Source organism: Vulpes lagopus, chromosome 7 (assembly GCF_018345385.1).
Source record: "Vulpes lagopus strain Blue_001 chromosome 7, ASM1834538v1, whole genome shotgun sequence".
Lineage (NCBI taxonomy): Eukaryota > Metazoa > Chordata > Mammalia > Carnivora > Canidae > Vulpes > Vulpes lagopus.
The window spans coordinates 106,360,412-106,382,563 of NC_054830.1; the positions used below are offsets into that span (position 1 = coordinate 106,360,412).

The following is a 22,152-nucleotide window of genomic DNA, read 5'->3' on the forward strand; positions in this document are numbered from 1 at the left end:
AAAAAGCTGATAATCTGAGAGTGACTATTTGATAGTTGGAAAGGCTAGATAGGCAGCCTGTCTGCTTATAGAGAAAACCTGTCAAGAGAACCTGTGGTATTTACCACTAGGAGGAAACTTTGAAAGGGCAGGGTCTTCTGTAAATGAGGTCCCTTTCTATCACTAATACTAAGGAAAAACAAATTTGCGAAATTAATTTTACTGTATATAATACAGTTATGTATATTATATAATATAAATTGGTTCAATTTATAGGTAGCTATTGTAAGAAAGCCAGCTATTAGATATGGGGCTCATAACTTCCTATATATATGTATTACAGAGTTGGTTCTGTTCATATTGCCACTCTTCCTAATAATACTGATGACCTAGTTTTTTTATTTATCTATTTTTAAAGTAAATAATCTCTATGCCCAACATGGGGCCCAAACTCACAACTCTGAGATCAAGAGTCCCATGCTTCACCAGCTGAGCCAGCCAGGCACCTCTAATTACTCCCCTCATCATTTAGGGGCAGGATGGGGTTTTCCTGCTTTTGTTGTCTTAAAGATTTATTTATTTGAGTAATCTCTATACCCAGCAGGGCTCAAACCCACAACCCCAAAATCAAGAGTCGCACTCTCTTCTGACAGAGCCAGCTGGTCAACCTCTTAATTAGGCCCTTTATAAAGGACACAGCATACTGGTTTCTTAAGAGTTATGCAACAATCACCGCTATCTAATTTGAGAACATTTTTATCAACCCAGAAAGAAGGTTCCCCATACCCATATTTGTTTTCATTTCTCTTGAGCATATACCTCAGATCGTATGGATGGATTGGTTGGATCATGTGGTTAACTGTTGAACCTTAAATGATTAGCAAGTATTGTCTCCCATTCTGAGTTGGCTTTTTACTTTCTTGATGGTGTCCTTTATCTTTTTTTTTTTTTTTTTAAGATTTTATTTATTTGCAAAAGATTGAGATAGTGAGAGCTCGAGCAAGGGAGAGAGGGAGAAAGCAGGCTCAGCCTGGGGGCTTGATCCCAGGACCCTGGGTTCACAACCTGAGCCAAAGGCAGATGCTTAACCACTGACCCACCCAGGCACTCCTGATGGTGTCCTTTAAAGCATAAAAGTTTTTAATTTTAGTAAAATCTTTAAAAAAAAGTAAAGTGGAACTAAAAAAGGGACGTCTAGGTGGCTCAGTGGTTGAGCGTCTGCCTTTGGCTCGGTGCGTGATCCTGGGGTCCTGGGATTGAGTCTCCCATCTGGCTCCCTGCATGGAGCCTGCTTCTCCCTCTGCCTATGTCTCTGCCTCCCTCTCTGTCTCTCGTGAATTAATTAAAAAAAAACTTTTTAATGTATCTTCAGATAACGTAGCTAAAAAAGACGTCATTGGCATCACCATCAGTTAGAAGTGGGTGGCTACTCCTAAGGGTCCATCCATGTGGCAAGGCCTTGGTAATAGTGTCTGTCCTCCATAGTTCAGAGTTTGGTCCTCATTTTTCATTCTGGAAGCTTAAAAAGCTTGAATTTGTTTAAGCACCCAGAATTGACCAGGTTCTTAGTGTATGGTATGTGTCTGTGTGTGTGTGCACGCGCGTATCTTCTCAAAATCAAAAGTGATTAATATGGGAATCCCTAGGTGGCTCAGCGGTTTAGCACTTGCCTTCGTCCCAGGATCAAGTCCCACACCCGGCTCCCTACGTGTGGCCTGCTTCTCCCTCTGCCTGTGTCTCTATCTCTCCCATGAATAAGTAAATAAAATATTTTTAAGTGATTAATATGTAAAGCACATTTAGAGATACACATAGATGTGTGTGATTTCTTAATTGGGAATATGTGTGAATTCCAAGACACTTCCATTATCAGATTACTTAGGGTGCTAAATTAGTGATTATAAATTCATAGTGAGCCTGGAATTTAAAGGGGTTAGGGGCAGACAGGATAATATTCATTTGTTATTTCATCTGGGCTTGGTAAAAACTGGTTACATCATCCTGTGACAGCTTCTCCCACTGAAGAACCACAAGATTCTAGGCCTCTACCATGGACTCTGTCAAATTCCAGCCTGTTGTCACCCCCTAATGAATGTTTCTCTCTTGGCCCTTGAAGAATGAGGTGTTTCCCAAGCATCTCTTAGAGGGCTTTTTCTTTACATAGCTAAAATTCATTCATATACTTGAGTACGGGGGCACCTGGGGAGCTCAGTTGGTTAAGCGACTGACTTCAGTTAGGGTCATGGTCTCAGGGTCCTAGGATTGAGCCCAACATCAGGCTCCCGATTCAACAGGGAGTCTGCCTGTCTTTCTTCTCTGCCCCTCCCCCCTGCTTGTCCACACACATGTATACACACACACTCTCTCTCTAGCAAATAAAATCTTTATTTAAAAATAAACGGGGGGCAGCCCTGGTGGCTCAGCGGTTTAGCGCCGCCTTCAGCCCAGGGCATGATCCTGGAGACCCGGGATCGAGTCCTGCGTTGGGCTCCCTGCATGGAGCCTGCTTCTCCCTCTGCCTGTGTGTCTGCCTCTCTCTCTCTCTCTCTCTCTCTCTCTCATGAATAAATAAATAAAATCTTTAAAAAATAAAAATAAAATAAATAAAATAAAATAAAAATAAACGGGGACAGCCTGGGTGGCTCAGCGGTTTAACACCAGCTGCAGCCCAGGGCCTAATCCTGGAGACCCAGGATCTAGTCCCACTTCGGGCTCCCTGCATGGAGCCTGCTTCTCTCTCTGCTTGTGTCTCTGCCTGCCTCTCTCTCTCTCTCTCTCTCTCTCTCACAAATAAATTAAAAATCTTTAAAAATAAATAAATAAAATAAAATAAAAATAAACAAACATGGGACACCTGGGTGGCTCAGTGGTTGGGCATCTGGCTTTGACTTAGGGCATGATCCTGGAGTCTTTGGGATCAAGTCCCACATCGGACTTCTTGCATGGAGCCCGCTTCTCCCTCTGCCTTTCTGCCTCTCTCTGCGTGTCTCTCATAAATAAATAAATAAAATCTTTAAATAAAATAAAACAAATAATTGAGTGCCTACCATATTCTGAACGATGATAAACATGAATTTAAACTCATCACTAATGTGGTACTTGAACCTCTAATGTTATTCTTTCTTCCACAGCAATGGCACAAGCATGATATCATTGATCATTCCTCCCAAAGACCAGATTTCACGAGTGGCAAAAATGTTAGCAGATGAGTTTGGAACTGCATCTAACATTAAGTCACGAGTAAACCGCCTTTCAGTCCTGGGAGCCATTACATCTGTACAACAAAGACTCAAACTTTATAACAAAGGTAATCTAGAGCTTAATCATTTTCCTCCTCTACTTTATCTTGGTTATATTTTCCACTGTGATCCTGCCATGATGCCTTTGGTTACTAATGTTTTTGTTTTTTTCAGACATCTATCAGCAATGTCCCTTCGGCCTTGGAATTTAACCTTTTTTTTTTTTTTTTAAGTTACTTTTCTTTAGTAGTTAATTAAAGACATAAATCCTCCTTTTTTAAAACATTTCAGAATTTTTCAAAATTAGGGAAAGGATTCTGCAGGAAAGATTACAAATATTTCTGCTTTATATAAATTAAGTTTTAAAGGAGCCAGGGACATAGGGCATCTGGCTGGCTCAGTCAGTAGAGCATGCAGTTCTTCATCTCCAGGTTGTTAGTTTGAGCCTCGCATTGAGTGTAGAGATTACTAAAAATAAAATTTTAAAAAAATATTTGAAAATAAAGGACCAGGGACAGTAGACTGTTGGAATATTTTCTGTTAATTGAGGAAAATTAGCTGCGGATTTAAGTAGAGAAATTGTGTTTTTTTGCAGTACCTCCAAATGGCCTGGTTGTTTACTGTGGTACAATTGTAACAGAAGAAGGAAAGGAAAAGAAAGTCAACATTGACTTTGAACCTTTTAAACCAATTAATACGTCATTGTATTTGTGTGACAACAAATTCCATACAGAGGTAAGAAGTTCAAACAGAGAATATTGTCATCATTCTAGAAAGAAACCACATACCCATTAGAAGTCATTACCAATCCTCACTTCTTTCCCACCCTCTCAAGACCTCTCACCTCAAGGCTATGACTGATCTTTACTGTCTCTAGATTCGCTTATGTTGGGCATTACATACAGTGGGTAGCTTTTTGTGACTGGTTTCTTTAACTTAGCATCAGTAGTTCATCCCTTTTTGTTATGAAATGATATTTGTTGCATTTTATGTATCTGTTCATGATTTGATGGGCATTTGTGTCATTTCCACTGTTTGGCTATTAGGAATAATGCTGCTCTGAACATGTACACATTTTTGCATGACCGTGTGTTTTCATGGAGCAGGGGCAAGTGTATGCTTAGGAATGGAATTTCTTGGCAGCCCTGGTGGCTCAGCAGTTTAGCACCGCCTTCAGCCCCGGGCGTGATCCTGGAGACCTGGGATCAAGTCCCACAGCAGGCTCCCCGCATGGAGCCTGTTTTCCCTCTGTCTTTGTCTCTGCCTCTCTCTCTCCTCTCTGTGTGTCTCTCATGAATAAATAAATAAAATCTTTAAAGAAAAAAGGGAATGGAGTTTCTGGGTAATGTAATTGTTTAAGCTTTTGGAGAATCATCAGACTGATTCTAAGTCATTGTACCACAAGGCTGGCTATTAGCAAAAAATAAAAAGACTTTACTTTGATTGTGACACACTTAATGACATAAGCATTTAGCATGTTTGAGGAAGTGCTAAATTGGGTTTGGAGAATTAGTTAGAGGTAAAGATGTAACTGCCCACCTGATCTCCATCTCTCTCTCTCCCTCTCTCTCTCTCTCTCTCTCTCTCTCTCTCTATATATATATATATATATATATATATATATATATATATGTATGTATGTATGTATACATACACACATGAACTTGGTTGTATTTCTAGCACCCTTAGTTATCAGCTCACAAATGATAAAATCTTTAGGACTATAAGATCTTCCCCCCCACCCCAATAAAACTTTTGAGTGACAGAGCTGCCATAAGATAAAATTTTAAGGGTGGAAAGGAAGCCTCATTAGAGTGACCTAAATCAGTCAACAGTAGAACAATCAGGAATTCACAGCTGGCTCCTAGTTCAGTCTTTTGCTTTTCATCGACCTAGGGAAAAACCTCTACAGTGGAATTAGAACTGACATTTGTTGACACAGTTTACAATGGATGATTTCTGCTAACTTGACAGGAAGTCCAGTTCCAGTTGAATCTTGGTTTGTTGCATAGATGGTTGAGATTGTTCTCTTGGCTATCTTGTCAGTCTCCTTCTGGGAAAAGCTTCATTGGGAAGGCTCTTATCTAGTCCCATTTACCTGTATCTAGTTTCATGAAAGCAGATTTTAAGTCTTGTTAATTTAAATGCTACCTGGTATGCATATTATTTAGCTTTAACTTATTAAGCTAGTTTCATTAGTATTTCTAAACCTTAACTCTTACAAGGTACTGTTTAATCCTGTTAGCTCTGTTTATTTTGGCTTTTAATTGATATATTGATAAGTACATATGAATGTGACCTGCACAACACAATTTATGTTCTGTGTAATCAGGATGATTATACAATCTTTTTTTCTTTTTTAAGATTTTATTTATTCACAAGAGACACAGGCAGAGGGAGAAGCAGGCTCCATGCAGGGAGCCCGATGTGGGATTCAATCCTGGGTCTCCAGGATCACGCCCTAGGCTGAAAGTGGCGCTAAACCGCTGAGCCATCCGGGCTGCCCTGATTATACATTCTTATGAGGGATAAGTATTCCCCAATGAGAATTCCTGAAAACCTAAATTAAGCTACCAAACACTGTGACATAATGTGTATAACATTCATGTCTTCATGCTAATGATCAGACATGGTTTGGTTAAAGATTGACCCTTAATGATTAATCTGCTTTCTGGTCAATTCTTAAAGGAAATTTTCTTCCTTAGTTAAAATGGAATGGATATTTCTTAGCTCCAGAAAAGCTTGGCATCTAGCAATTAGTCATCTATCAGGTGTAGACTCCCATCATGAAAACTCTTGCCCAGGACTATTTAAATATTTGCTCTTTCAGGAGGCAGAACCATGGGGTTCTGTGTTATATGTTAACCCAGAAGGAGGGTTTTCCCCCATAAAACCCAAATCATTTAGCTATATAATACCTTTAAAAGAAGATTGAGTTTTATATCCTGATACCATTAAGGAGGCTCAAGACATAGGAGTTAAATGAAAAATTTCCAAACTAGATCTTTCTATAGACTTTGTTTCCGGGTTTTTTACTCATATACTCCTACTCTAGAGTTGATTTACAAGATACTCTTTGCTATGATGAATACTGCCTGTTGATGCTGGGCTTTTACAGGAAGTCAGCTTTTGGAGGTTAGACTTATTTTCTTAAGTTAGACTTCTAACTGTTATGTTCCATGAATTTCCATCACTCTAAATTAAATCAAAGACTAGAATGAACCTGAATCCTCTATCTCTGTTGGGTTTGTATTCATGGGTCCAGGTCAGGTTTGTTGAAAGGCTTCACGTCAATATTGTTGGGTTTTTTTCCCTGCAGCTGGTTCAGACGAGATCGGGCGCGTTCAGGGTGGTATGGCCCTAGACTCTGCAGCTGGTTCAGAATTGTACATATGGGTTACATATTTATAGCTGAATTCCAAATTATTCCATAAAATGGCTTTTCTCTAAGTATTCATACCATTCTGGGTGGGGTAAAAGGGCTAGTATACCTGCTTTTGGGTTTTGTCTTTACCCTAGCAAAGCTTAGGTATTTATTGTGTGGTACTTATGTTTGCTTTTCAGGCTCTTACAGCACTACTTTCAGATGACAGCAAGTTTGGCTTCATTGTAATAGATGGTAGTGGTGCACTTTTTGGCACACTCCAAGGAAACACAAGAGAAGTCTTGCACAAGTTCACTGTGGATCTCCCAAAGAAACATGGTAACACAAGAAGAGAACACAAGCCCATTTTATCTGTGTCTAGCAATAAAGAAACAAATAGTACTGTTGACCCTTGAACAACATGGGAGTGAGGGGCACTGACCCCACACACACATAGCTTTTGTTGAAAAATCGGCATGTAACTTTTGGCTACCCAAAAACTTTACTAATAAACTATTACTGGGAAGCCTTAGCATTAACATAAACCATCAATTAACACATTATATATGTTATATTATACCATTTTTTTACTATATTTTTAAAGTAGGGAAAAAATATTTTAAAAATCATATGGAAGAGAAAATATATTTACAGAACTAGATTGTATTTATTGAAAAAATCCAGAAAAAATCCATATATAAGTGAACCCACACAGTTTAATTCAAACCTTTATTATTTAAGGGTCAGCCTATAGGGGCGCCTGACTGGCTCATTTGGTTGAGTTTGCAACTCTTGATCTCCAAGTTTTGAGTTCAAGCCCCACATTGGGGGTAGAGATTAATATATATTTTTTTTTAATAAATCCAGGTGATAGGAGAAACATCATGAAATGACTCATGACTGTGGCTCATTCTTTTGATAAGATAATTAAACATTTTAAGCGGGTAACTATTACCAGTTTATGCCAAACATTTAGTTAAGGAAATAGTAATTTTTCTCTTTGTACTTTTGTTGGGTAATGGCATGGTTGCTTAGTTTTTATTTAGCAAGTTATTTTTATGTTTTTAATGATTGCCCTTTCTCCCCCCACTTTTTGTGTCAAAGGTAGAGGAGGTCAATCAGCCTTGCGTTTTGCTCGTTTAAGAATGGAAAAGCGACATAACTATGTTCGGAAAGTAGCTGAGACTGCTGTACAGCTGTTTATTTCTGGGGACAAAGTGAATGTGGCTGGTCTTGTTTTAGCTGGATCAGCGGACTTTAAAACTGAACTAAGTCAATCTGATATGTTTGATCAGGTAAGTGAGAAGTAGATGCTTTGTTAATTACATTGCTAGGCGGTAGTAAGTACGTCTTTTGAGTACTGGAACACGTGCATCTCTTTGGGTTTTCAAATGATATATTTCGTGTTTAAAAACCTAGTTCTGAAAAACAAAGAAAAAAGAACCTAGCTCTAATTGGCAGAATTAAGGTGTTTATTAAGAAACACCCCCACCCCACCACCCCACCCCTGGGAATGCCTGGGTGTCTCAGTAGTTAAGCGTCTGCCTCCGGCGCAGGTCATGATTCCAGGGTCCTAGGATTGAGTCCCACATTGGGCTCCCCACTGGGAGCCTGCTTCTCCCTCTGCCTGTGTCTCTGCCTCTCTTTCTCTGTCTCATGAATAAATAAGTAATAAAATCTTTTTAAAAAGAAAGAAAAAAAAGCATTCCCCCAGGGTTATCTGGGTGGCTTAGTCGGTTAAGCATCTGCCGTTAGCTCAGGTCATGATCCTAAGGTCCTGGGATCGAGCCCCACATCATGTTCCTGAGCAGGGAGTGAAGAAACATTCTCTTATACTTTTCTCGGTATTTTTTCTCTTTTAAAACCAGCCATTTTAGATAGAATCATTCTGGTTCTATGGTAGCTCCTAGTATAGTGGATAATTGGCCTCCAAATGAAGTATGATTTCAAAGAAACTAAGGGCTGATTTTTCTGATTTATTAGTAGAGGTAAATAAAGCATTAAAACTCTTAGCAATATGACAGAGCTGATTAGCTGACTTGATCCAGAAAGATCTTTGGTTTATGACATGGGCTGGGACATAATCACATTTCCAAGGTGCTCTATTAGAGAGGGAGCAGCATTATGATAGAAGTCTCAACCAAAATGGTGGTGTACGCTACCAACTTAGATAGCAGGAACAGTCTCCTTTATCCTTACCAAGAAACTTAGTCTTAAAAAAAAAAAAAGAAAGAAACTTAGTCTTGTTGATGATTAATGAGTTGGCCTCTTAAAGGTCTAAACGAGTATATGAATAATTGGCTGGGGAAGTTTTATCCTCGACGGTGTTGCTCATGGAGATCTGCTCGTGAATAAACTGGGTTCTTACCCTATATTCTCCCTTTTCAGACTTCAGTGTTCACAGTGCTTAGCTTTGCATGCCATTAAGAAGAAGTGGGTGGGGATCCCTGGGTGGCGCAGCGGTTTGGCGCCTGCCTTTGGCCCAGGGCGCGATCCTGGAGACCCGGGATCGAATCCCACATCAGGCTCCCGGTGCATGGAGCCTGCTTCTCCCTCCGCCTGTGTCTCTGCCTCTCTCTCTCTCTCTCTGTGACTATCATAAATAAATAAAAAATTAAAAAAAAAAAAAAGAAAAGAAAAACTCTTTAAAAAAAAAAAAAGAAAAAAAAAAAAAAAGAAGAAGAAGAAGTGGGTGTTAGGCAGCCCCAGTGACCCAGCTGGTTTAGCGTCGACTTCAGCCCAGGGTGTAATCCTAGAGACCTGGGATCGAGTCCCCACATCAGGCTCTCTGCATGGAGCCTGCTTCTCCCTCTGCCTATGTTTCTGCCTCTCTCTCATGAATAAGTAAATAAAATCTTTAAAAAAAAAAATCGTGGATCTTGGTAAAAGAGTTTTGAAGTACTAATGATGCTTTTTTTTTTTTTTTTAATGTATATCTTTGTCAGAGGTTGCAATCAAAAGTTTTAAAATTAGTTGATATTTCCTATGGTGGCGAAAATGGATTCAACCAAGCTATTGAGTTATCTACTGAAGTCCTTTCCAACGTGAAATTCATTCAAGAGAAGAAATTAATAGGTATCAGTGAAATACAATTTATTTACTTCCTCTTTGAAATGTTTTTATCTGTATATTTGTGTGTACGTGATTTTATGTATGTAACAAGATGGTGAAAAGGGAAAAGTTAGATTTAGCATTTGTATTAAAAACTTCTTCAGGGCAGCCCCGGTGGCTCAGTGGTTTAGTGCCTCCTTCAGCCTGGGGTGTGATCCTGGAGACCTGGGATCGAGTCCCACATCAGTCTCCCTGCATGGAGCCTGCTTCTCCCTCTGCCTTTGTCTTTGTCTTTGCCTCTCTCTCTCTCTCTGTCTCTCATGAATAAATAAATAAAATCTTTAAAAAAAAAAAAAACTTCTTCAGTGGAACCCATCTTTTTTAGTCATGGGTTCTAATAAATGTGTTCACATTTCAATTATTTCTACCCTTTGGCAACAGGAACCAAACTTCAGTCTTATTTTGCAGATTATCCCTTGTAATAGAGTGGTAAATAGAGGCCCTAAATTAGAGATTAATCTGGCCATTATTTGGCCTCGTTTCTGATTTAACAGCACACATATTTTTCCAAACAGTTGTGTTTTTGGTCCAGCTCTTAACCTCTTGAGTCAAATTCTAGAGTCTTGACTAGAGTAGTAATAATTTTTCACTGACTTTTGGCACATAACTCATTTTTTAAGGTTTGTTTTTTTTCTCTCTCTCTCTCTTGGATTTTGAGCAAGAAAGTCTGTATCTACAAAGGAAACCTTAACATATGTATTTACCTCTCCCTAATCACAGGACGATACTTTGATGAAATCAGCCAGGACACGGGCAAGTACTGTTTTGGAGTTGAAGATACACTAAAGGCTTTAGAAATGGGAGCTGTAGAGATTCTAATAGTCTATGAAAATCTGGATATAATGAGATACGTTCTTCATTGCCAAGGCACAGAAGGTATGTGAATTAGAAAATAAAATAAGACTGCTATTTGTTAGTGACCTCTGTGTTCTGGAAACCTTGGGTGGCGATTTGGAAGAGGTGGCTTCATTTTTCATAAATTGTTTTGCTTGAAGTGATAAATGTCTGCTTAAGACTTAGGTTTCCTGAGAACAAGAATTGTATCTTGAATGTCTTTGGTGTTTACTTATGGTAGGAGCAGTGTACATGTTAGCCATTCAGTGCATGTGGACTAATGTTTATGAAAAGAAGGTTTATGGGAGTTCAGAATCCCTTTCACCTAACCTGACTTATCTCATGAGACTTAGATCTGTTACTATATGAGAACCAGGTTAACACCCTTTTTTCCCCAATACTACAGAGGAGAAAATTCTCTATCTAACTCCAGAACAAGAGAAGGATAAATCTCATTTCACAGACAAAGAGGTATGTGGTTGTTTTCCTAGTTTGGTGATACATGCATGGAAACATAAATCCATGTTAGAGGGGCACCTGGGTGGCTCAGTGGTTGAGCATCTGCCTTTGGCTCGGGTCATGATCCTGGGGTCCTGGGATCGAGTCCCACATCAGGCTCCTCGTGGGGAGCCTGCTTCTTTCCCTCTGCCTAGGTCTCTGCCTCTCCCTCTCTCTCTCTCTCTCTCTCTCTGTCTTTCATGAATAAATAAATAAAATCTTAAAAAAAAAAAAAATCCATGTTAGAGCACTGGCAGTGTAGAGTATCTGCCTTAGGAAACTGAACTTCATACTGTTGGCACTTGGGAAGTGCCGGGCAACAGGACGTGGTCACCTCTTTTCTCCAACATGCCAGTCTGATTCTAAGAAAGGAGGCTATGCCATAGTTACTGTTGCTTGATATTTTTAAAGTAGTTAAGCATTTTTTTTTTTTTAAGATTTTATTTATTTATTCATGAGAGACACAAAGACAGGCAGAGGGAGAAGCAGGCTTCCTGCAAGGAGCCCAATGTGGGACTCAATCCCAGAACCCCAGGATCATGCCCTGAACTGAATGCAGACTCCCAACTGCTGAGCCACCCAGGTGTCCCTAGTTAAGCATTCTCATTCTTGAAGTAGTAGAGAGGAAGATTTGACTGACTAGTCAAATCTCTTTTGCACTGTGAATCTGCCGCTTTCTTCACTGACTTTATCAGCTCTTAGACTGAAACAGCTTCTACAGGTTTGGTCTAAATGCCATCACCATAGCTTAAAGTGTCGTCTGCCCAGCACAGATCCCTTAGGGGTCGTAGCTTCCTCAAATTGTGTCTTGAAGGACTTTGTTTTTTACAAGGCTATTCCCAAAGCAGTTCTGTTGTGTCTCTTCTGGGTTGTTAAACGAGTACTGCCTAGAGACACTTCACAACAGTCTGACTCTGAAACAACAGGAACTAGAAGCTGAAAAACTAAGTGTGTGTTGACATTTCATCACTAAACCAGAGACTTAGGAGGAATGTTATTGGAAATAGAACTGTCCTGGGCAGCCCTGGTGGCGCAGCGGTTTGGCGCCACCTGCAGCCTGGGGTGTGATCCTGGAGACCCGGGATCGAGTCCCACATCGGGCTCCCTGTGTGGAGCCTGCTTCTCCCTCTGTGTCTATGAATAAAAAAATAAAATCAGAAAGAGAAAGAAAGAAAGAGAGAGAGAGAGAGAGAGAGAGAGAGAGAACTATCCTATCAGAATTATGTCACTAGAAACCAGAACTCATATAGAGACTTGTACACGCACTCAATGAGAGGGAGAATGAGAATGATGGCGGATGGGGAAGCTAGGATCACTAAGTCTTGATACATCTTGATCCCATTTTTTCTGTATCTCATGGTCACCCTTGTAGACAGGACAAGAACATGAGCTGATTGAGAGCATGCCCCTACTGGAGTGGTTTGCTAACAATTATAAAAAATTTGGAGCTACATTGGAAATTGTCACAGATAAGTCACAAGAAGGATCCCAGTTTGTGAAAGGATTTGGTGGAATTGGAGGTGAGTAGCAAGGAAGGAAGTTAAAGTCCAGGGTCTCAGGTCAAAGCTTTATTGTCCCCAAATCAAGTTATTTCAGGCAAGGTGTGCTTATCACCCACCAAGGCAGGTGGGTGGAGGCAACACTTGGCATGGTCGCGGGTTCCTTGGTTGGGACCCTTTTCTTAAGATTGATTTATTTTAGAGAGGAGGGGGAGTCTGCATGCATGGTGGGTGCGAAGGGGCAGATGGAGAGACAAACTCAAGCCTTCTCTGTGCTGAGTGTGGAGCCTGACATGGGGCGCAATCCACCATCCTGAGATTACTACCCAACCTAAGCCGAAACCAAGGGTCAGGCATCCAACCGACTGTGCCATGCAGGTGCCTTATGGTTGGGACTATTTTTTATTACCATCTCTTTGTTTCCTGTAATTCTACAAGGGAATTGGGCTTTCCTTATCGAAGCAAACCCTCCCCATCACAGGAACACAGGTGATTTACTCTTTGATTTGCTTCCCCAGGTATCTTGCGGTACCGAGTAGATTTCCAGGGAATGGAATACCAAGGAGGAGATGATGAATTTTTTGACCTTGATGACTACTAGGTAGTCGACATGGGTCCGGCAAAATGTGCCTCACCCTCCAGCATCCAACCCAAGGAGCATACCCATGGTGGAATCCAAACAGATCCCTGCCTTACAATTGGAACATTTCCAGAACTTAATCCATGAGCATTGGATATTGAAAAGAAAACCGAAACAAAACGAGACCCAACCCTACACTTTGGTTTGTCATGGTGTCAGCGCAGCAGCCTACAACTAAGTTCCTAAAATCCCACTTTGGACTAATTTAAAAAAGAATCCCAGTTTTTACTTTTACTCGATGGTGAAATTGGTTGCTCTTGTATTTTATGAAAAAAAAATGATTTTTTTAACCTTCATACATAGAATCAAAAATACTTTAACTGCTGTAAACCTTCAAAAGTTAATAGAAATGAGATCATACTGGTTTGTTTCTTATTTTGATTGGAGAAAAATTAAATTGCTGCATTTCGCAGTGACCCATTTACATGGCATTCTCAGCTTAGACTGCATAAGAAGAAATACACGCGGTGAAATGTCGGAACCATTTCTCTCTTGGTCTCTGTTTAATGTTGAAAGGGTGAGCTAATAGGAGGCAATTTCAACTTCACTCCCTCACACTACTCCTCCCCCTCCAGACTGTCAGTTTCAAGGATGCAAACTGCATTGCAAAGTCAAACTGACACATGAAGCATTTGGGCCAAGTACACTGTTTGCTTCCATCTGTTTTGCAGTTGCATTGACAAGGGTTCCCATAATCTTAGCCTACTAGAAACCAGTTTGGGATGGATATGATGGGGCTTCTGTGCTATTGCTGGGATTGGGAGAAATAAAACATGCAATTTAAGTGGACGCAAAGAAATTTAAAGAATATTTTATTTTGCTTGGATCTGTCCTTGGTAAAAGGGAGGTGGTCGTGTTTTCCTTGTGTTGGATGGCATGAGATTATGTGAATGTTTTGATTTTTTTTTAAATGAACTGCAAGGTTTTTCACAGGAACGACTGACAAGACATGTATGACTGTGCATGTAATTATAAACCCCTGGCCTCCTGGTGGGGTTGGAGCATCTGTTTCAAATATGGGACTTACAAGCACCTCTCATATGAGAAATTATGGGAGGGGGGTGGTGGGGGGGGCAGGGGTGGGAAGGGATGGGACACAGCTTCTGGCACCAAGGACTTAACTATATGGTGGATCCAAAAGTGGGCCTGAAAACCTGAAGCTTATGCTTCACAGCTGGGCTCTAAGTGGGACTTGACCCCAGCTGGCATGCAAGGTCATGGCATGCCCGAGGTGGTGACAGTGAATAAAGTGTATAGGATGTGCCCAGTGGTAGCAATGGAAAAAAGTATACCAAATGGACTTTGAAGGACCAAAGGTTTTAAAAGTCAATTGGTATCATTCCCACACTGATAGGGTAGTGGGGTGCATTTGGTTTTCAAATTGGGTACTTTTAACACTTTAGTGCCTGACTGCTGTTCTTCACTGACTTGACTCAGTCACTCGTAGCTTTATTGGTCTGAACCAGCTCCTTGTTCCCAGGTTGCAGACCTGCCTATCGTTCCAATAATCCTGTTTCACTTGAATGAAGGGAGTATGTCTTAAATGTAAAGCTTCTGGTTCTCACACTGTACTCTGAGGTCCAAATGACTGTCTTTCAATGTATAACCTGATGTGTCAACCCCCAGTGAGAAGAGTCAATTCTTTGGTATTCACCAACGTGGGAGGCTTCACCGGAACAGGCTTTTGCTTTGGGCTCTGCTGTTTGTTTGCAGAACACCCAAGAGCGAGCAAACATGCTCTCTTCACAGCAGTACCTTAGGGTTTTGCCATTGTAAATGGGTCTAATGTGATATGACAAGACCAGAGAAATTGGATGTAAATTTACATTTTTGAATATGCTTGTTGTTTCACATGATACATTTAGGGTATGCAGCTCCTTTTGTAGTTTTTATTTTTACTATTTAAGTTTGGAAATGATGCCAAATTTTTGTATTTCTTTAATCAATGTGTTCTCTTTGGTGATATATATTGCATTATATATTGATGTGTGTATCAATATATACTGATATGTATTACACTTACACATACAAACACATAAATAAGAGGGGGTGAAAACCGTAGCCTTTGCATTCTCTATAGCCTCTACAGAGAGATCCTAAGCAGCGAAATCTTGGTGTTGTGATGTACAGAAATGGAGAAGAGTATTAAACCATATTTAAGAATATACTTTGTGTGCTTGAGATTCTTTAGGATTGTTCCCTGGCGAGGTCTGAACCACAGAGTATGAGTGAGCTCTCCAAGGTGTGATTCTAGTTGTCTTTGTTGCATTTGCCTTTGGAAGGATATATGCAAAAGATGCCTGAGGTCATGATCCCAAAGTTAACATCAGAAGGTGAAGGTTCACGTTGCTGGGGTGAAACTAGTCTGTAGCTTCCTTGATTCCACATGTCCACCAAAGGGAAACCTGTCCCTTTTTTAAAAAGCTGTTTCAATTTACATTATCCCTGTAACTCAAGATTTCATGGAGGTAGATGGTGTGCCCATTGTATAAGTGATGAAACAGGCCAAAAAGTTTAAGTAGCAGCCCTGCAGTAGTGAAGCAAAATTTACCCCAGGCCTAATTCCACAGTCGATCTTTTTCTACATCTAGTTACCTGTGGATGGTCCAGATGGAAGAGCAGAAATTAAGCCTCCTTGTTCTCCCTTACTTGGTATACTGGGTAGGAGAGTAATGACTTCATCCAAGAGCCAAGCCTTCCAGATTGGGTCAAGAGAAGAGAATTCATTTTTGCTTTTCCTAAAGAAAGGTGCTTAGAGCTATCTGGTGTTTTAGGGGGCCTGGTTTAAAAAGGCAAGGTGTGATGCATGCTTTGCTCTCCATATTTAAGGAAATGTATTTCACAAAATTGACCAGTAATGCTGCTTCAACATATTTTTGCCTATTTCCTCACCCAATTTAGATGAGAGCCTTGATGAAACACAGTCACCCTCTGAGAAGGGGAAGACATGCCAGTGCCTGGTGGAGGTATATAATTTTTCCTAATACATCCCTAGGTGCTGTTTGAAGTCAAAAGTTGGAAGGCAGCACAATGGTGCTGGCTATGTGGGCTGTTGTGTTTGCCTGTCTGGGCCCGTAGCGTTTGCCATCTTTTGTTCTCTGGCTCCAGTTCTCATGTGGTGACGCTCTCAGACAGGCACACTGGATTCAGGGCTGAGTGCCAAGGTGGAATTTAAGTCTCATGCCAGCTTCTCCCTTGTTGCCAATTTGAGTGAGCGCCTGCTGGGACTCCCACCTGCCAAGTCCCACCCTGGTTGGGACTCTGCCTCCAGGGACATAGGAAATGACCAGCCAAGGGGTATAGAAGCACTGGATGCCAGAGTTTCCGAGGACATGGCTGAACAACAGGAACCAGAGGTGCATGTGTAAATACTTCACCTCCAGGGTTCTCATAATCGACGCTGAGCCCTGTCTGGGAATGCTGTTTCAGGTATAATCTGAAATTGCCTGGCAGGCTCATTCTGGGGCTTACTAAGAGCCAGGTCAAAGAGTTCAGCTGTTAGGACAAACACCCTTGGTTCTGGCTCCATGAGTTGGCCTTGTGATTTCAGGTAAGTTTCTATCCCTCAATTTCCACGTCAGGGTAAGGAAGTCTGAACCTAAGAGGCTTTTCCAGCCTTAATACTATCAGGGTAGCATCATGGTGAGCAAGTCTGATGTCTGACTGGGGTAGAAATCTTGGCTCTGTTAGTAATACTTTGGTAACTTATTTTAATGCCTCTGAACAGCAATTTCCCTACCTGTAATAATGCCTACTCCATAAGGATTGTGAAGGGTGAAATGCATAGTTACAGTGCCTGGCATTTTGCAAGCAGTCAGATAAGAGCTGCTCTGATGGTTCTGCCACTACCAACCTCAGTCCTCTGGACGTAGCCAGGGTGTTTGCACTGGCAACCACGAGGTGGTGCTAGAGGTAAGGATACTGGCTGTGGAAGAACTGTTGTTTATGGTGGGGAGATTTTTGTCAAACAGTAAGAGGTGCCTGGGACAGCTTGCTTACCCTTAAAAGTTTTGAGAAACAGAGGGGGCAAACTACTAAAGGATGGAGTGAACAAGGAGAATGCAGGAGTCTCAATCTGGACTTTGAGCTACCCATCTGTAAAGTAACTACAATCACCATCATTGGTTGAATAGTTGCCAGACCAGAGCTCTTGTCACATGCATCATCTCATTGATCCTTAGAAAAAGGGATCCCTGTGTGGCTCAGTGGTTGAGCCCCTGCCTTCTGCCCAGGGCGTGATCCAAAAGTCCTGAGATCAAATCCCAGATCAGGCTCCCAGTGCATGGAGCCTGCTTCTCCCTCTACCTGTGTCTCATGAATAAATAAAATCTTTAAAAAAAAATCCTTAGAAAAACAAGATATTGTTTTATACCTGCCCATCCAAGTTCATAAGCTACTAAGTGACAAAATCTGGAACTCAAAGACAAGTCTTTTTGGTTCAAAGCCAATGTAAATGCAGGTCATTCCTCGCTCAAGAAGGGAGAGAACAGTTGCTGGTACTGCTAAGACGGGTGGATTGACCACCAACCCTTGTGCTTTCAGGGATAACCAACAGCTCAAAGTCATCGGGAAGGCACCCATCTAGCAATTCTATCCTTCCCCCAACACATACAAGTTTTGACTGGTCAACCCAGCACAGCCACAGTTGAGGATGGATAAAAGAGCTCCCTTGGACTCTACAAGATCCCTATAAGTGATTATTCAGCATCTTCAGAGAAGAATGTGAACACATAACGGAATTTCTCAGAGACCAGGGCATCTGCCCCTACTCTTAATATATCATCAGCAAGACAAAGGAACTGGAATGTGGACTATAGATAAAAAGTACTATATGAGTGTTAATCTCCTGAATTTGATAACTCTACTGTAGTTATGTAAGACAATATCCTTTTTCTTAGGAAATATACATTGAAGTATCAAGGGGTTTATAATAAGACCTATTCATTAAGGAAGATTTTGAAATTTCAGAAATGTAGAAGAAAAACAGCAATACTTAACTATCTTTAACAGTTCAGAATCATGAACATCCACTATACAATAGTGTGATAATGAGTATTTAGGTTTGAATTGGTTCATAAGGTATTTAAAACACAACTTTGGTTTAATTCTTCATTAAGTTTGGTTTTCACTCAGAGGTCATCATTTAGAAGTTAGTTCTGCTACAGGGTTTACAGCTCAGGAGAAATCCTTATAGAGGCAGCCAGTGGGGCTAGGGCACTGTGCCTGAGAGTTGGGCCCAGACTGGAAAGAAGAGAGGAGAGGCAGGGCCAAGAGAATAGCTGCTGTCACATGCTTCAGATTAAATCCTATGGGGCTGGGGGAACCTGACTGGCTCAGTAAAGCATATACCTCTTGATCTCCGGGTTGAGTTTGAGCCCCACATTAGCCGTATTCTCTACAGATTACTTAAAAAAATAAGATCCTAAAAAAATCATTTTGGGGTTGGTCTCGTGCTGGATGGAGGAGATGAGGCTGTGTAAAGTACAGGGCTTCCTGGGGGCCCTTGGCCCCTAGCTGAATGGGCAACCCTGGGGATGATGGGAAGGAGCAGCTACAGTCATGTCTTTATACAACTCTTCTGTTGCCCCATACTTTCACTTCTTAAGGAATCATAATTTTAGTACTTGAAGGGGACCTTGCTACTTCAATCCCTTCATCAGAAAAGAAAAGGGCAGCCCGGGTGGCTAAGCGGTTTAGCACCGCCTTCAGCCCAGGGCGTGATCCTGGAGACCCAGGATCAAGTCCCACGGGCTCCCTGCATGGAGCCTGCTTCTCCCTCTGCCTCTCTCTCATTCTCTCTCTCTCTCTCTGTGTGTGTGTGTGTGTGTGTGTGTGTCTCATGAATAAGTTTTTTTAAAAATTAAAAAAAAAAAAAAGCTGAAGCCCAGAGAACATGACTTGTCATGCTTGTGCGGCAAATTAGCAAAGCCAACGTGGAACACCTGATGTTACAGCTCCAAAGTCTTTGCTCTTAACACATGGATGGTTTTGTTATTCTTCATCAAAACTCCATTCTCCCCCTTGTTACGGATGAGAAAAGGGAGGATCAGAGAGTGAGTGGCTTGATGCCAAAGACAGAGCTGGGAGGGGAAACGTGGCCAACATCCAGGTGGGGTTATGAAAGCTGTTTTGAAGTCACTTCCCTGTGAGTCAGGGTTGGCTTGAGTGGGTAGATTAACTTGCTTCTCCAGCCCCCAGGGTTCCAAATTACCCCAATCTAGGTTTCCCTGTCAGACTTCCAGCTCTTCCACTCAGCTGGAGATACCATGGGCTCGGCCCCTTCTGCTCAGTTCTTCATCCCCACACAAAGGAAATCTAGAGGGCAAACCCATTTCCCAGGGAAGCCTGGACACCAGGAAAGGAGGGTGTAAACTTCAGAGACTCTCCGAAGAATGGCAAGGACCTTCTAAGGTAAAGGCAAAAATGCAGGGATATTGTGCTACATAGGGGAAGGTAGATGGGAGCTCGCTTTAAGAAGGAAAAATCAGGACATGATACAGTACAATCCACTCCATGTTACATGGCTTTCCAGAGCCATGTACATTCTCAGCCTAGGCTCTCCAAGGAGTAGGATGGACCAACCACCTCATAACACAATCCCCACTGAAAGGCCTCCAGAAGAGGATTCTATCAATAATAGTTCAGAATGTCATCCAGCGAAGAGTTGCTGCATGCAGTTCCCTTAGACAAAGCTGCATTCCTGTGCTAGGACTAGAGGCCCTCCCTTGCACTCCTGTCAAATTGACTCTGAAGAGAGGTGGCATGGAAAGGGCTCTGCCTACTACCTGGGCAGCTAGCTGAGCAAAGGCCCTTTGAAATTCAGTGTCCTCAGCTTTCTGTTTCCTCAGCTCACTGCCACCCCAACTCCTTAAATTAGACTTGGGTTAACCCAGTTTTTATTCTTTTGTTCAAGATTTACAGGCATTTCTTGTGTGCTGGGCCTGTGCAAGATGCTGGGATACAGTGGTGAACAACAGGCACTAATTATCCCTGCTCTTTAGCAGCAAAGGCAGTTAGCAAAGAATAACAGGAGTGTCAGAGAAGGGATGGGCAGGGTAGCTCCCACTTCATCTGGGAGTGCCTGACCTGCCTGGTAAGCAGGGGTGGGCAGCCTGGAGAGAGAAATAGATGACAAGGTTGGAGAGGGAGAGGAGTTGGTCCTGTCTTGACCCAAAGACCAGGATGCCACTTAGATTTCAGGACACTGATTTCTTCACCCTGCTATCATTTTTGTTATTTGCAGTTTTATTGAGGTATAATTTACAAACCATACAATTTACCCACTGTAAATATAGTTCAGTGATTCTCTGGAATAAAGTTGTACAGTTGCATAAATAATACAATCCAGGGCAGCCTGGGCAGCTCCGTGGTTTAGCGCCACCTTCAGCCCAGGACATGATCCTGGAGTCCCAGGATGGAGTCCCACGTCGGGCTCCCTGCATGGAGCCTGCTTCTCCCTCTGCCTGTGTCTCTGCCTCTGTGTGTGGTGTGTGTCTCATGAATAAATAAAATCTTAAAAAAAAAAAAATACACCATCCAGTGTCATCACTGCAAGAGGCCTTTTGTGCCCTTCTGCAGTCAATCCTGCTCCCACTCCCAGCCCTAGCCAACCACTGATCTGTCTCCCTAGTTTGCCTTTGCTAGAAACTCTGTATTCCTGAACTAGTACAATATGTAATCTTTTATATGATCACACTTCTTTGATTTAGCTCCTTTCATTTTAGATGAACTTTTCAGATACATTCATGTTGTTGCATGTTTGTTTCTTGGTATTGTTGAGAAGTGCAATACAGGGATCCCTGGGTGGCGCCAGCGGTTTAGCGTCTGCCTTTGGCCCAGGGCCCGATCCCGGAGACCTGGGATCGAATCCCATGTCGGGCTCCTGGTGCATGGAGCCTGCTTCCCCCTCTGCCTGTGTCTCTGCCTCTCTCTCTCTCTCTCTCTGTGACTATCATAAATAAATAAAAAATTTTTTAAAAAGCATCAGCTTTATTTAAAAAAAAAAAAAAAAAAGGGCAGCCCCGGTGGCGCAGCGGTTTGGCGCCTCCTGCAGCCTGGGGTGTGATCCTGGAGTCCCAGGATCGAGTCCCACATTGGGCTTCCTGCATGGAGCCTGCTTCTCTCTGTGTGTGTCTCTCTGCCTGTGTCTCTGCCTTTCTCTCTCTCTCTCTCTGAGTAAATAAATAAATCTTAAAAAAAAAAAAAAAAAAAAAGAGAAGCGTGATACATTAAGAAATATATATTTGCTCTTTGTCCCCAGCTCCTGGCACAGACTCCTAAAACCCTTGGAATAGGGACTCTTGGGTGGCTCAGCCGTTGAGCATCTGCCTTTGACTCAGGGCATGATCCTGGAGTCCCAGGATGGAGTCCCACATCGGGCTCCCTGAGAGGAGCCTGCTTCTCCCTCTGCCTGTGTCTCTGCCTCTCTCTCTCTCTCTCTCTTTCTGCTTTTCTGTGTCTCTCATGAATAAATAAATCTTAAAAAAAAATAAAAATAAAAATAAAAATAAAAATAAAACCCTTGGAATCTCCACAGTGATAAGAGTACATTTCATATGCTAATGAGATGACTGGTGGCTTCGGATGGAGCCAGGTTGCCAGAAAGGCCTAATCAGGCCTTGGAACACTCAGCCCCACTTAGAGGAGGGGAGAAAGGCTGGAGGTTAAGTTAATTACCGATGGCCAATGATTTAACCAATAATGTCTGCGTAGTGGTGCCATTAAAAGCCCTAAATTATGGGGTTCAGAGAGCTTCCAGGTTAGTGAATACACTGAGGCACTGGCAGGGCTCCTTTTAATTCCATATGAATTTGTGGATCAATTTTTCCATTTCTGCAGAAAAGATCACTAGGACTTTGATACAGACTGCACTGAATCTGTAGGTTATTTTGGGTAGTATTGCTATATTAAAGATATTAAGTCTTCCAATCCACAATACGGTATGTCTTTATTTAGGTCTTTGGCTTCCTTCAACTGTGTACAAATCTT

The 22,152-nt window shown here is 41.8% G+C and overlaps 1 protein-coding gene across 1 annotated transcript in view; it reads left to right on the plus strand.

Moving 5' to 3' along the window:
• ETF1 (eukaryotic translation termination factor 1) overlaps positions 1 to 15,329 on the plus strand; it is a 31,625-nt gene extending 16,296 nt beyond the window's left edge. Inside the window, exons 3-11 of the mRNA XM_041762764.1 lie at positions 3,111 to 3,286; positions 3,814 to 3,953; positions 6,783 to 6,921; positions 7,687 to 7,877; positions 9,528 to 9,657; positions 10,414 to 10,569; positions 10,934 to 10,998; positions 12,398 to 12,545; positions 13,043 to 15,329. Coding sequence (XP_041618698.1) covers positions 3,111 to 3,286; positions 3,814 to 3,953; positions 6,783 to 6,921; positions 7,687 to 7,877; positions 9,528 to 9,657; positions 10,414 to 10,569; positions 10,934 to 10,998; positions 12,398 to 12,545; positions 13,043 to 13,125 — 1,228 coding nt within the window. The 3' untranslated portion in view covers positions 13,126 to 15,329. The remainder of the gene's footprint in view (positions 1 to 3,110; positions 3,287 to 3,813; positions 3,954 to 6,782; positions 6,922 to 7,686; positions 7,878 to 9,527; positions 9,658 to 10,413; positions 10,570 to 10,933; positions 10,999 to 12,397; positions 12,546 to 13,042) is intronic.
• The last annotated feature ends 6,823 nt before the right edge of the window (positions 15,330 to 22,152 follow it).